The following is a 12,500-nucleotide window of genomic DNA, read 5'->3' as shown; positions in this document are numbered from 1 at the left end:
GAGAGAGAGAGAGAAAGAGAGAGAGGGAGAGAGAGAGAGAGAGAGAGAGAGAGAGAGAGAGAGAGAGAGAGAGAGAGGGGAGGGAGGGGAGGGAGAGAGAGAGAGAGAGAGGGAGGGAGAGAGAGAGAGAGAGAGAGAGAGAGAGAGAGAGAGAGAGAGAGAGAGAGGAGAGTGAGAGAGAGGAGAGAAGAGAGAGAGAGAGAGAGGAAGAAGAAGAAGAAGACCTAAGAGGAAGAGAAGAAGAGGAAGGAGGAAGAGGAGAAGAAGAAGGGGAAGAGGGAGGAGGAGGAGAAAAAGAAGAGGGAGGAGGAGAAGAAGAGGAAGAAGAAGGGGGAACAGATGAAGAAGGAAGAAGAAGAAGAAGAAGAAGAAGACAAAGAAAGGAAAGAAGAAGAAAATGACATAGAAAATCACCTTCGTCCCAGCACCCTATCCCCCGCCCCCATTTCCATCCCTCCCCCCTCCCCCCATACCCCCACCTACCCTCCTTTCCTCCCGGATTAAGGAACGAAATATCAAGTACATTACGGAATAAAACTAGACAAAAAAAAAAAAAATAAATAAAATAAATAATAAATAAAAAATAAATAAAAAATAAAAAGATAAAAAAAAAAAAAAATAATAAAAAAACCCTTTCGACGGAATAAAAATTGCATGATTTTAGCTGCGACCGCGAGCTTATCCAACGACAGTCTGCCTATGTGGAGATATTCTCCCTCCCTCTCTAAAACTCCCTGGGATGAAAGAAGAAGAAGAAGAAAAAAAGGAGGGAAAAAAAAAGAAAAGAAAAGAAAAAAAAAAAACCTAACCCTTCCCGTTTTCTTTGACTCAGTCTCGTCTCGTTTCGTTCGGATTATGAGGGTGTGTGTGAGAAGGGAGTTGGGAGAGGGAGAGAGAGAGGGAGAGGGGAAGTGAGGGAGAGGAAGAGAGATGTGAATGAGGGAGAGAGAGGGAGATGAGAAGCAAGGGAGAATGAGGGAGAGAGAGGGAGAGAGTGAGGGAGAGGAAGAGAGATGGGAATGAGGGAGAGAGAGGGAGATGGGAAACGAGGGAGAATGAGGGAGAGAGAGAAAGTGAGGGAGAGGAAGAGAGATGGGAATGAGGGAGGGAATGAGGGAGAATGAGGGAAGCGAGGGAGAGAGAGGGGAGGAGAAATAAGGGGAGAGGGAGAGAGAGAGGGAGAGGGGAAGGAGGGAGAAATGAGGGAGAGGGAGAGGGGAAGAATGAGGGAGAGAGAGGGAAGAGGGAAATAGGGGAAATGAAGGAGACGGGAAGAGATAGAGAGAGAGGAAACAGGGAGGAGAAATAAGGGAGAGGGAGAGAGAGGAGGGAAGAGGGAAAATGAGGGAGAGAGAGAGGGAAAGAGGGAGAAGGAGAAAGAGGGATAGGGGGAAATGAGGAGAGGAAGAAATAGGGAGAGAGGAAACGAGGAAGAGGAGAAATAAGAGAGGGAGAGAGAGGGAGACGGGAAGCGAGGGAGAGAGGCGAGAGAGAGGAAGGGAGATAGAGGAAGGGCAGAATAGGGAATGGGAATGTAGGAGCAGAGCAGGGGAGAGGGAGAGGGGAAAGAGTGGATTGCAGGGGCCGAGGAAAAGAGTGAGAGGGAGGAGAGGGAGAGGGGAGAAAACGAAAAAAAGGAGAAAAAAGAGAAAAAGGAGACAGAGGGCGAGCTGAAAAAGGGGAGAAAGAGGGAAATAGGGAGAGACTGAGAGACGAAAGAATGGGAAAGGGAAGCAGAAGTAGAGAAAAGACGTATGAATGAGTGTATAAAGAATAGATAGACGGAAAGAGAGACAGGCAGATGAGAAAGAAATCGTAAGAGAGATATTCATCCTTCTCTCTCCCCATTTTTCTTTCTTCTTCTCCCTCTTCCTTTTATTTTCATCTCCAATTTATGAAAAAAATGGACAGTAACGGACAGGCAGAAGCATATACTTTCAATCACGCCTTCGCTCGTGTGCGTGTGTGTGCGTGCGTGTATGTGTATGCGTGCGTGTGTGTGTATGCGTGCGTGTGTGTGTGTGTGTGTGTGTGTGTGTGTGTGTCTGTGTGTGTGTGTGCGTGTCTGTGCGTGTCTGTACGTGCGTGCGTGCGTGCGTGCGTGTGTGTGTATGCGTGTGTGTGTGTGCGTGCGGGGTACAATCCCCCCTCCCCAAACCCTCCCTCCCCCCCACCCTTGAACGAAAATAAAAGGATATCTAACTCTCTCTCTCCCTGCCTCCCTGCGTGGCTAAAACTTATGGATTTTTTCTCTCCTCCCATTTTTTTTTTTTTCCTTCTTTTTTCCGGATTCCCCTAATCCTGCACCGACGTGGATAGAAATGGTGGCTCGGGTATTAGTGGGATTACCCATGTGGATTTCTTTTGATTAATTAACTTTGGTTTCTGCTGCGGGGGGAGGATTTACCATTCATGGCCAAGGATTACTGAGAGGGGGGGGGGGTTGGATTCGAGCGTCCTTACTGGGCTTGTTTTGTGGCCGCTGGACGGACGAACTCGGGGCCGACCGCTTGTCTGCTCTGCCTGCTGCTCTGCCTGCTTGTCTGCTTGCTTGTCTGCTCTGTCTGCGTGTCTGCTTGTCTGCTCTGCCTGCTTGTCTGCTCTGCCTGCTTGTCTGCTTGCTGCTCTGCCTGTTTGCTCTGCTTGCTTGTCTGCTCTATCTGCTTGCTGCTCTGCCTGCTTGCTGCTCTATCTGCTTGTCTGCTCTGCCTGCTCTGTCTGCTCTATCTGCTTGTCTGCTCTGCCTGCTTGTCTGCTTGCCTCGCTGCCTGAGTGTCTCCTTGCTTCACTCCCCAAATGCTTGTTTTCTGCCTCTCTCCGTGTCTGGTTCACGGTCAAACTGCACGCTTGGATGTCTGTCTCACTGCTTAACTATCTGCTTTTCCGCTTGTTTCGCTGCCTAAATGCCTGCTTGTCTGCCTACTTTACTGCCTAAAGTCTTCTTCTCGATCTGTTTGACTGCTGCCATAGCACACCTGCCTACCTTGCTGTCGTAACAACTGCTCGTTCTGCTTGTCTGCTGAAATGAAATCTTATGCTCGTCTGTGTACATAAAAAATGTATGCCTAATGTCTGTCTGCCTAAAAGACTGTATGCCTAAATGTCTGTATGCCTAAAAGAATGTATGTTTAAGAGTCTGTCTGCCTAAAAGTTTGTCTGCGGAAAAGTCTGTCTGCCTAAAAGCCTGTATGTCTGGTCTTAATGTCTGTCTGCCTAAGAGACTGTATGCCTAAATGTCTGTCTGCCTAAAAGACTTTATGCCTAAAAGTCGATCTACCTGCCAAACTGCCAGCCAATTCCCTACTCTATCTGTTTGTCTGTCTGTCTGTTATGCCTACTTCCCTGTCTTGATCCCTGCCTGCCGCTCTCTCTGTCTCTCGCGCCTAGCTATGTATGTCTCGCTCTCTCGCCTCCCTTCCATTCTCCTCCCCTTCCTCTCCCCTCATTCCTCTGTCTCTAGCTCCCCCACCCCCCCACCCCCCTCCCGTCAACCGCTTTTCCTCCTCGGATACCCACAATCCATCCGCTTGTTGTTTTGGGTATGCGGGTATGATCACGTGTATATGATTTGCTGTTATTCTATCATTACAGATCGTATACTATCTCTCTTTCTCTTCTTTATTATTGACTTGATTCGTATGTTCTCCGAAAATTACCTCTTTCTTCTTTTCTCTTCTCCGCTATTCCTATTATCCGAATATGCGAGTATTTTTCTTTTCTCTCTCACCTTTCGCATACTTTCTCTCTCTTCCTCTACTCGCCTTATCCGAATATGCGAATATTTTCTCTCTTCCTTTTCCCTATCTTCTCTCTCTCTCTCCTTTCTACTCTTCCCCGGTTATCCGTACATGTGAGTTTGATCTCTTCTACCGCACTTTATCTCTCCTCTCCACCAATCTCTCTTTTCTCCTCCCATTTATCAGACGCTGTCTTCTACTCCCCTTATCCGAATGCGTGAGAGGGACGGCGAGTGGACGCGGATTCGTCTCAATCATCGTACGCGCTTAGGAGTCGACAGCCAAACCGAACACATTTTATCGTTCGTTCGCGCTGAAATTTATACTTTTTTCATTATCGCACATAAATGATTTTTAAAAGATAAAGGCTATTTTTTTCGAGTTTCTCTTCCTTATGATGATTCGAAATGAATATATAAATCGATAAATGATAAATGTCAATTCATTTTCCTGAAAAATCAATATATGATGACATGATGTAAAGATAAATCGAACACTGTTCATATATTCATTTTTTCCTTATACATCAAAGATCAATTAAATTACAAACTTGGGATGTTAGAAATTAGTACAAGTTAGCTCAAGTTAGTACACAAAGTACATAAACCAATTTTCCCTGTGTCGCTATATCCAGGTTGCGGTACAGATAAATAAGTTGTTTCAATACCAATAAATCCCAAAAAATGGCAGTTGTAGTATTCAAAATACGGATTTATTATAGAATTAAGTAGTGTAGACAATATCTTTCGTCTGAGACAAAATTATTTAGAATATTTATTAAGGGAATATGATACGTGAATCGAATACACAATACGGAAATATAAAACGGATTTTACGGGAAATAAAAGTACAACAAAGACACAAATTCGTCACAGAACAATTCAATATAAAATTAAATATAAAATATTCCTGTCGAATAATAAAAAAATAGTTTAGCGTCAGAAACGTAAAAAAATAATATTTCATATAAAAAACACAAAATATACATGGTAGAAACTAGATATGAATACAATATCACTATATTACTGAATCTGAAATTATAACTGAAACATCGAGAGCAAAAAATAATTCCCCAAAACCCGATTTTATTTTAAGAAAAATAAGAAAATACAAGGAGGACATAATAAGAAATAAAAACGATTATGAAAAATAACGGAGAATCAGAAAAGGCTAAGAAATAATAGACAAAAAGTAAAAGCCACTGATAATTCAGAATATATGGATATAAATTACGGTTGATATGGTATTGAAAGGCGGATTACGAAATACAGAAATTTCGTAATAAGAATAATAAGTAAAGAATAATGAATGATGAATTCCGTAAGTAGAAAAATGAGAAAAAGCCGATAAAAATGTGTATATGACAAGCTACCGTGTACTGATATAAAGGTACATTCTATGAACTGTTGAATATGTATATAATTACCGTACTAACTGGGCGGAAACGGTCTTTGTTGATTAATATTAAGCATTTACTTTTATCTTCCGTTTCTCTTTCCCTCCTCTTTATCTTTCATCTTCTATTTCTTTCGCTAACCCTTATCTTCGCGGATGTCTCTCTCTCTCTCCTTTCTGTCATTCTACAACCCAATTTTCTCTCTTTCTGTCTGTCTGTCTGTCTGTCTGTCTGTCTCTGTCTCTCTCTCTCTCTCTCTCTCTCTCTCTCTCTCTCTCTCTCTCTCTCTCTCTCTCTCTCTCTCTCTCCTTTCTGTCGTTCTTCTCTTCCTTCCCTCTCTCTCTCTCTCCTTCCCCCCCCTCTCCTTCCCTCTCTCTCTCTCTCCTTCCCTCTCCCTCTCTCTCTCTTCCTCTCCTCTCTCCCCTCTCTCTCTCTCTCCTCCCTCCTCTCTCTCCCTCCTCCCTCTCCTCCCTCCTCCCTCCCCTTCCCTCTCCTCCTCCCCCTCCTCTCTCCTCCTCCCTCCCTCCCTCCTTCCCTCCCTCTCTCCCCTCCTCCCTCCTTCCCTCCCTCTCTCCCTCGCTCTCTTTCTTCCTCTCTCTTCTCTCACTCCCCCGTTCCTCTCCTTCTCCGAAACCACACCAATGGCGGTGGAATCTATGAGCCACCTGGATAAGCTATGGACGCAAGCTTTCCCCTCCACTATGACATCGACTAACTGTTGCTGCAGGAGAGAGGAAGGGAGGCGGGAGGAGGGAGAGAGGGGAGAGAGGGGAGAAGAGAGGGAGGAGGGTAGGAGGAGAGAGGAGAGGAGAGGGAGAAGAGGGGAAGAGGAGGAGGAAGGGGAAGAGGAGAGGAGAGGAGGGAGAGGAGAGAGGAGGAGGAGGAAGGAGAGGGAAAGGAGGAGAGGAGAGGAGAGGAAAGGGAGAGGAGGGAGAGGAGAGTGGGGAGAGATGAGAGAGGGAGACGAGGAGAGGAGGGAAAGGGGAGAGGAGGAGGAAGGGTTCGGGAGATGGGAGAAGGGGAAATGGAGAAAGGAGGGGAGGAGTAGGAGGAGGAGAAGGGAGAGAGAGAGGAAGGGACGGAGGAGGAGAGATGAGAGGAGGAGAGAGGAGGGAGGGGGAGGGGAAATGGAGAAAGGAAAGGAGGAGGAGGAAGAAGAAGAAGAAGGAAGAGGTGAAGCGGTGGAGGAGGGGAGGAGGAGAAGGAGGACAAGGAGGAGGAAGGAAAGAAGAAAGGAAGAAAGAGAAGAAGGAAGAAGAGGTGGAGCTCGAGGAAGGTAGACAGAATAAGGAAAGAGAGAATGGACGTGATGAAGGAAGGAGAAAGAGGTGGAGCTCGAGGAAGGAGACAGTAGTGAGATGAAGGGGAAGATGATTTTGAAAACAGAAAAGGAATTGGAAACAAGAGGAAAAAGATAATGAGGACAGTAGATGAGCACGACAGGGAATAGATAATAGACACATACAGAAGAGGAGAATAATATATCTATTATCTATCAATCTATATGTATGTGTGTATGTGTGTGTATGTGTGTGTATGTGTGTGTGTGTGTGTGTGTGTGTGTGTGTGTGTGTGTGTGTGTGTGTGTGTGTATGTATGTATGTGTGTGTGTGTGTGTGTGTGTGCGTGTGTGTGTATGAGCGTGCGTGCGCGTGTGTGTGTATGAGCGTGCGTACGTGTGTGTGTATATGTGTGTACCTATGTGCGTGCGTATGTGTACGTATATGTGCGTGCGTGTACACTTGAACAACCATACATACAAAACCAACTAACCCGTAGCCAACACAGGTAAACACACATATAAACCCGGATACATGTAACATAGGACTACAAACAAATAACGAGGCAGGTAAATATAAATATGGACATTACCTTTCTATTTTTTTGTTTGTTGAACTAATGCAAAAGTATTAACAGTAATCGCTATCGTTATGCAAAACTATACCAACCACCAACCTAGATCCACCGCTCATCCACATATTACGCAATTACATATTAAACAGAATGGATTTTAAAGAAAAAAAAATCGAGAGAGAGAGAGAGAGAGAGAGAGAGAGAGAGAGAGAGAGAGAGAGAGAGAGAGAGAGAGAGAGAGAGAGAGAGAGAGAGAGAGAGAGAGAGAGAGAGAGGAGAGAGAGAGTGAGAGAGAGAGAGAGTAAGAGACAGATTGATAGATAGATGGAGAGAGAGAAGAGAGAGAGAGAGAGAGAGAGAGAGAGAGAGAGAGAGAGAGAGAGAGAGAGAGAGAGAGAGAGAGAGAGAGAGAGAGAGAGAGAGAGAGAGAGAGAGAGAGAGAGAGAGAGAGAGAGAGAGAGAGAGAGAGAGAGAGAGAGAGAGAGGAGGAGAGAGAGAGAGAGAGAGAGAGAGAGAGAGAGAGAGAGAGAGAGAGAGAGAGAGAGAGAGAGAGAGAGAGAGAGAGAGAGAGAGAGAGAGAAAGAGAATAGTTATGTCTTTGTACATCTCTATCTATCCGTATATTATATCTACCTTCCTACCTACTTCCTTTCTCCCTCCCTCCCTCCCTCCCTCCTCCCTCCCTACCTACCTTCCTCCCTCCTCCCTCCCTCCCCTCCCTCCCTCCCTCGCTCCCTCCCTCCCTCCCTCCCTCCCTTCCTACCTACCTACCTACCTACCTACTTACTTACTTCCCTACCTACCTACCAACCATCTGTCTCTCTTTACAGTGCCAATACAGTGAAGCCTTCGACAACCTTCTTTCAATCCGATGGTGAAAGTGATTACAAGTGAAAATGATCCGCCAGGGTATAATACTTTTAATTTACAACATTCGGCGAATAAGAGAGAGAGAGAGAGAGAGTAAACGCAACAGGAATGGTAAGGATGATAATGGTGCGTAATAATGGCAATAATGGTCCTTATCGAGTTCGTAATAACATAAGCAACAAAACAACACAGATAATAATAATAATAATGATGATAATAATAACAATAATAATGATACTAGTAATAATAATAATAATAATAATAACAATAATAATAATAATAATAATAATAATAATAATAACAATAATAATAACAATAATAATAATAATAATAATAATAATAATAATAATAATAATAATAATAATAATAATAATAATAATAATAATAATAATAATAATAATAATAATATTAATAATAATGATAATAATAATAATAATGATAATAATAATAATAATAATAATAATAATAATAATAATAATAATAATAATAATGATAGTAATAACAACAATAATATAATAAGCGTTAACATTGTTATGATGAATATAACATTTATCTATCTATCCATCTATATGTATCTATCTATCACCAGCACACGTATATATTATATTTATGGCAAATCAAAAGTCCTGCAATTTAAGCATTCTTTGATATTTCGCTTCACCAAAACAATAAATATGCAAGTGATTAACCTTCTCATTTTTCTTTTGATATCGTTCAGTATACAGGAGAGAGAGAGAGAGAGAGAGAGAGAGAGAGAGAGAGAGAGAGAGAGAGAGAGAGAGAGAGAGAGAGAGAGAGAGAGAGAGAGAGAGAGAGAGAGAGAGAAAGACTATACATCACATCTATTTTTTCATTTTTTTTTGAGAACCCAGATACTTTTTTTTTTCTTTTTTTCTTTTTTATTCCAAAATGCATCGTCTCTTTTCCCTAAAAAAATCGTTCGCGTCGCAGCTCTTCCAATAGGCGCCAGCTTGAAGGATCATTTTTGAAAGGCATATTCCCCGTGCATTCGGTCGCTCTACATCATATATACTTTTTTTCCCTCCGTTTTTTTTTTTTTTTTTTTGTATCCCCCACCCCCATTAATCGGACCGTATTATTAGCTCATGTTCCCAATTGCGGTATTATAACCAATTAGATTAAAATCCCTTGCATTGCAGCATACATAAACTCTCCTGATCTACCAGGTCATGTAGGCCTATTTGTTAAATTTATCATTACGGGGTTTTTAACATTAGGCTCAAAAGCTGGGATTTCACTATCGAGGTTTTATCATTACAGAAACCTCATTATTACCAGATCAGTGTTCGGAAATTTTAAATCCTCTTTATGTATTTTTTCGATAATTATCGGTATTAAAACCATCGTTAGGCTGAAGGAAAATCGCGACTTTTACAGAGACTACATGACTCTATGAAAAAAAAACGGTAAAAAAGAAAGAAAAAGAAATCCAGCTATTTTTTCATCCCAAGAACTACCGAGTAATAATCACCTACATTCCACTTCTTTTTTTCATATAAGGATTCAAATGAAATAGAAAAAAAGAGATTTGAAAATTCAAGAGAAACTGTACACAATGAATTACTTTCATCTCTGTATTTCTTCTTTTTTTTGTAAATAATATTCGTTAATAAATTACATAACTTGATCTTTTTTTTTTTTTTTATTAAACCACGATCTTAAGATTTGAATTAAAATCCCAAAAACCTTATCACTAAGATATTGAGGAAGAGATTAAAAATCTTCAATGGAATATTATCAATAATAACAATTAGTACATTATATAACCATATATTTCCTCCCTCCCCCCAAGAAAAAAGGAATAGAAAAAAATAAGCAATAATAATAATAATAACTGAGTATGCGTCGAAAACTAATTGAAAATAACATACAAAAATATGTTTTAAAAATATATATATATACAAAAGACGCATATAACACTAAACAACTCTTTGGCTAGTTATCCTATTCATTTCCTCTCGCACCAGGAAAGAAAGACATAATAGCAATGTTGATAAAGCATAAAATGAAAAAGGAGACGATACAGATTACTGCAAAATGGATGCGGGTAAAAGGATATGGGAAGGTAGATAACTGCATACCCTAAAGAATAGCAAATTACATACCGCTGGACGAATTATATTCCTCGTCAAACTTTTCGCCGGAGTTAACGCTCGTGTAACCGAAACGATAATAACGATGCCATAGGAAGGGAGGAAGAGGCAAACGGGATGATAAAAATAAATGAGAAAATTATAGAAACACCTGAGGCCAAAGAGATGATGCCATAGGAAGGAGAGAAGAGGCAAACGGGATAAAAATAAAATTATAGAGAAAATTATAGAAACACCTGAGGCCAAAGAGATGATGCCATAGGAAGAGAAGAAGAGGCAAACGGGATAAAAAAAATAAATGAGAGAAAATTATAGAAACACCTGAGGCCAAAGAGATGATGCCATAGGAAGGAGAGAAGAGGCAAACGGGATAAAAAAATAAATAAATGAGAAAATTATAGAAACACCTGAGGCCAAAGAGATGATGCCATAGGAAGGGAGGAAGAGGCAAACGGGATAAAAAAAATAAATGAGAGAAAATTATAGAAACACCTGAGGCCAAAGAGATGATGCCATAGGAAGAGAAGAAGAGGCAAACGGGATGATAAAAATAAATGAGAGAAAATTATAGAAACACCTGAGGCCAAAGAGATGATGCCATAGGAAGGAGAGAAGAGGCAAACGGGATAAAAAAATAAATGAGAAAATTATAGAAACACCTGAGGCCAAAGAGATGATGCCATAGGAAGAGAAGAAGAGGCGAACGGGATAAAAAAATAAATGAGAGAAATTTATAGAAACACCTGAGGCCAAAGAGATGATGCCATAGGAAGAGAAGAAGAGGCAAACGGGATGATAAAAATAAATGAGAAAAAATTATAGAAACACCTGAGGCCAAAGAGATGATGCCATAGGAAGGAGAGAAGAGGCAAACGGGATAAAAAAAAATAAATGAGAGAAAATTATAGAAACACCTGAGGCCAAAGAGATGATGCCATAGGAAGGAGAGAAGAGGCAAACGGAATAAAAAATAAATGAGAAAATTATAGAAACGCCTGAGGCCAAAGAGATGATGCCATAGGAAGAGAAGAAGAGGCAAACGGGATATAAAAAAATAAATGAGAAAATATTATAGAAACACCTGAGGCCAAAGAGATGATACCATAGGAAGAGAAGTAGAGGCAAACGGGATAAAAAAATAAAAGAGAAAATTATAGAAACACCTGAGGCCAAAGAGATGATACCATAGGAAGAGAAGAAGAGGCAAACGGGATAAAAAAAAATATATGAGAAAATTATAGAAACACCTGAGGCCAAAGAGATGATGCCATAGGAAGGAGAGAAGAGGCAAACGGGATAAAAAAATAAATGAGAGAAAATTATAGAAACACCTGAGGCCAAAGAGATGATGCCATAGGAAGGAGAGAAGAGGCAAATGGGATGATAAAAATGAGAGAAAATTATAGAAACGCCTGAGGCCAAAGAGATGATGCCATAGGAAGAGAAGAAGAGGCAAACGGGATAAAAAAATAAAAGAGAAAATTATAGAAACACCTGAGGCCAAAGAGATGATGCCATAGGAAGGAGAGAAGAGGCAAACGGGATAAAAAAATAAATGAGAGAAAATTATAGAAACGCCTGAGGCCAAAGAGATGATACCATAGGAATGAAAGAAGAGGCAACCAGAATAAATATTAATGAGAGAAAAATATAGAAACAACTGATTTTTTTTTCTTTTAGATATTCTCGTAATTGGCACAGACACGTACTTTTCTCGAACCATTCAAAATAGATTCAATTTAGCGCCTACACTAATAATCACGAAACAAATAATAATATAATATAATATAATAAATATAAATATAAATAATATAACATAAATATAAATAATATAATATAATAAACAAATAATAATATAAAAATATAATAGAAGAAGATATCAATCACAGGTATGTAATTTTTTGTCCCTCTCACGACCCGCTACCCTCGTCCCAAATAGTTCAGGTAGTGACTGATACTGAATAAAATACAGATAAACCCATCGATAAAAGACCAAAAAAGAAGAAGACCAAAAAAGTCCAAAAAGAAGAACAAAAGGCCAAAAAAAAAAAAAAAGAAAAAAAAAGACCTCCATACACATACATTTTTTCCCCTTCTTGTTCATCCTTCCCTTCCCCCTTCCCCCTTCTGGTCCCAAACGTAGACACTGGTTCCTCTACTCACCCACTGACAGGGGCTTCGGGCTGCTCTCGGGGTCTCTAGCCAATAGGACGGGCGACTGTCTGTTTGGCGAGTTCCCATTGGTCAAATGTGCGTTGGGTTCCCGGGATGTGACCTCCTCCTCTGCCCGCCCATTGGACCGCTCGGCGCTGCCCTCGCGCTGGAATGTAAGCAACCTCAACATTAGTTTACTGTGTGTTTTTTTTAATTTCTGTTTCTTCAGGATGTGGTGGTTTATTGGTTTATTAATTTACTTTTTATGTTAGTTTACTGTGTTTTTTTATCTGTTACTTCAGGATATGGTGGTTTATTAATTTACTTTTTATGTTTACTGTGTTTTTTTTTAAATCTCTGTTTCTTTGGGATGTG

The 12,500-nt window shown here is 40.8% G+C and overlaps 1 protein-coding gene across 2 annotated transcripts in view; it reads right to left on the bottom strand.

Annotated features, from left to right (window-relative positions):
* Nucleotides 1-12,500, bottom strand: part of LOC113804003 (SATB1_N and homeodomain domain-containing protein dve) — a 166,096-nt gene that overhangs the window by 144,717 nt on the left and 8,879 nt on the right. For both annotated transcript variants that reach the window (XM_070135449.1, XM_070135450.1), the window contains exon 2: nucleotides 12,135-12,291. In XM_070135449.1, the coding sequence (XP_069991550.1) occupies nucleotides 12,135-12,291 (157 nt within the window). The remainder of the gene's footprint in view (nucleotides 1-12,134; nucleotides 12,292-12,500) is intronic.

Source organism: Penaeus vannamei, chromosome 20 (assembly GCF_042767895.1).
Source record: "Penaeus vannamei isolate JL-2024 chromosome 20, ASM4276789v1, whole genome shotgun sequence".
Classification (NCBI taxonomy): domain Eukaryota; kingdom Metazoa; phylum Arthropoda; class Malacostraca; order Decapoda; family Penaeidae; genus Penaeus; species Penaeus vannamei.
Note: the sequence above shows the minus strand (reverse complement) of the source record. Positions and strands in the feature narration are given on the sequence as shown.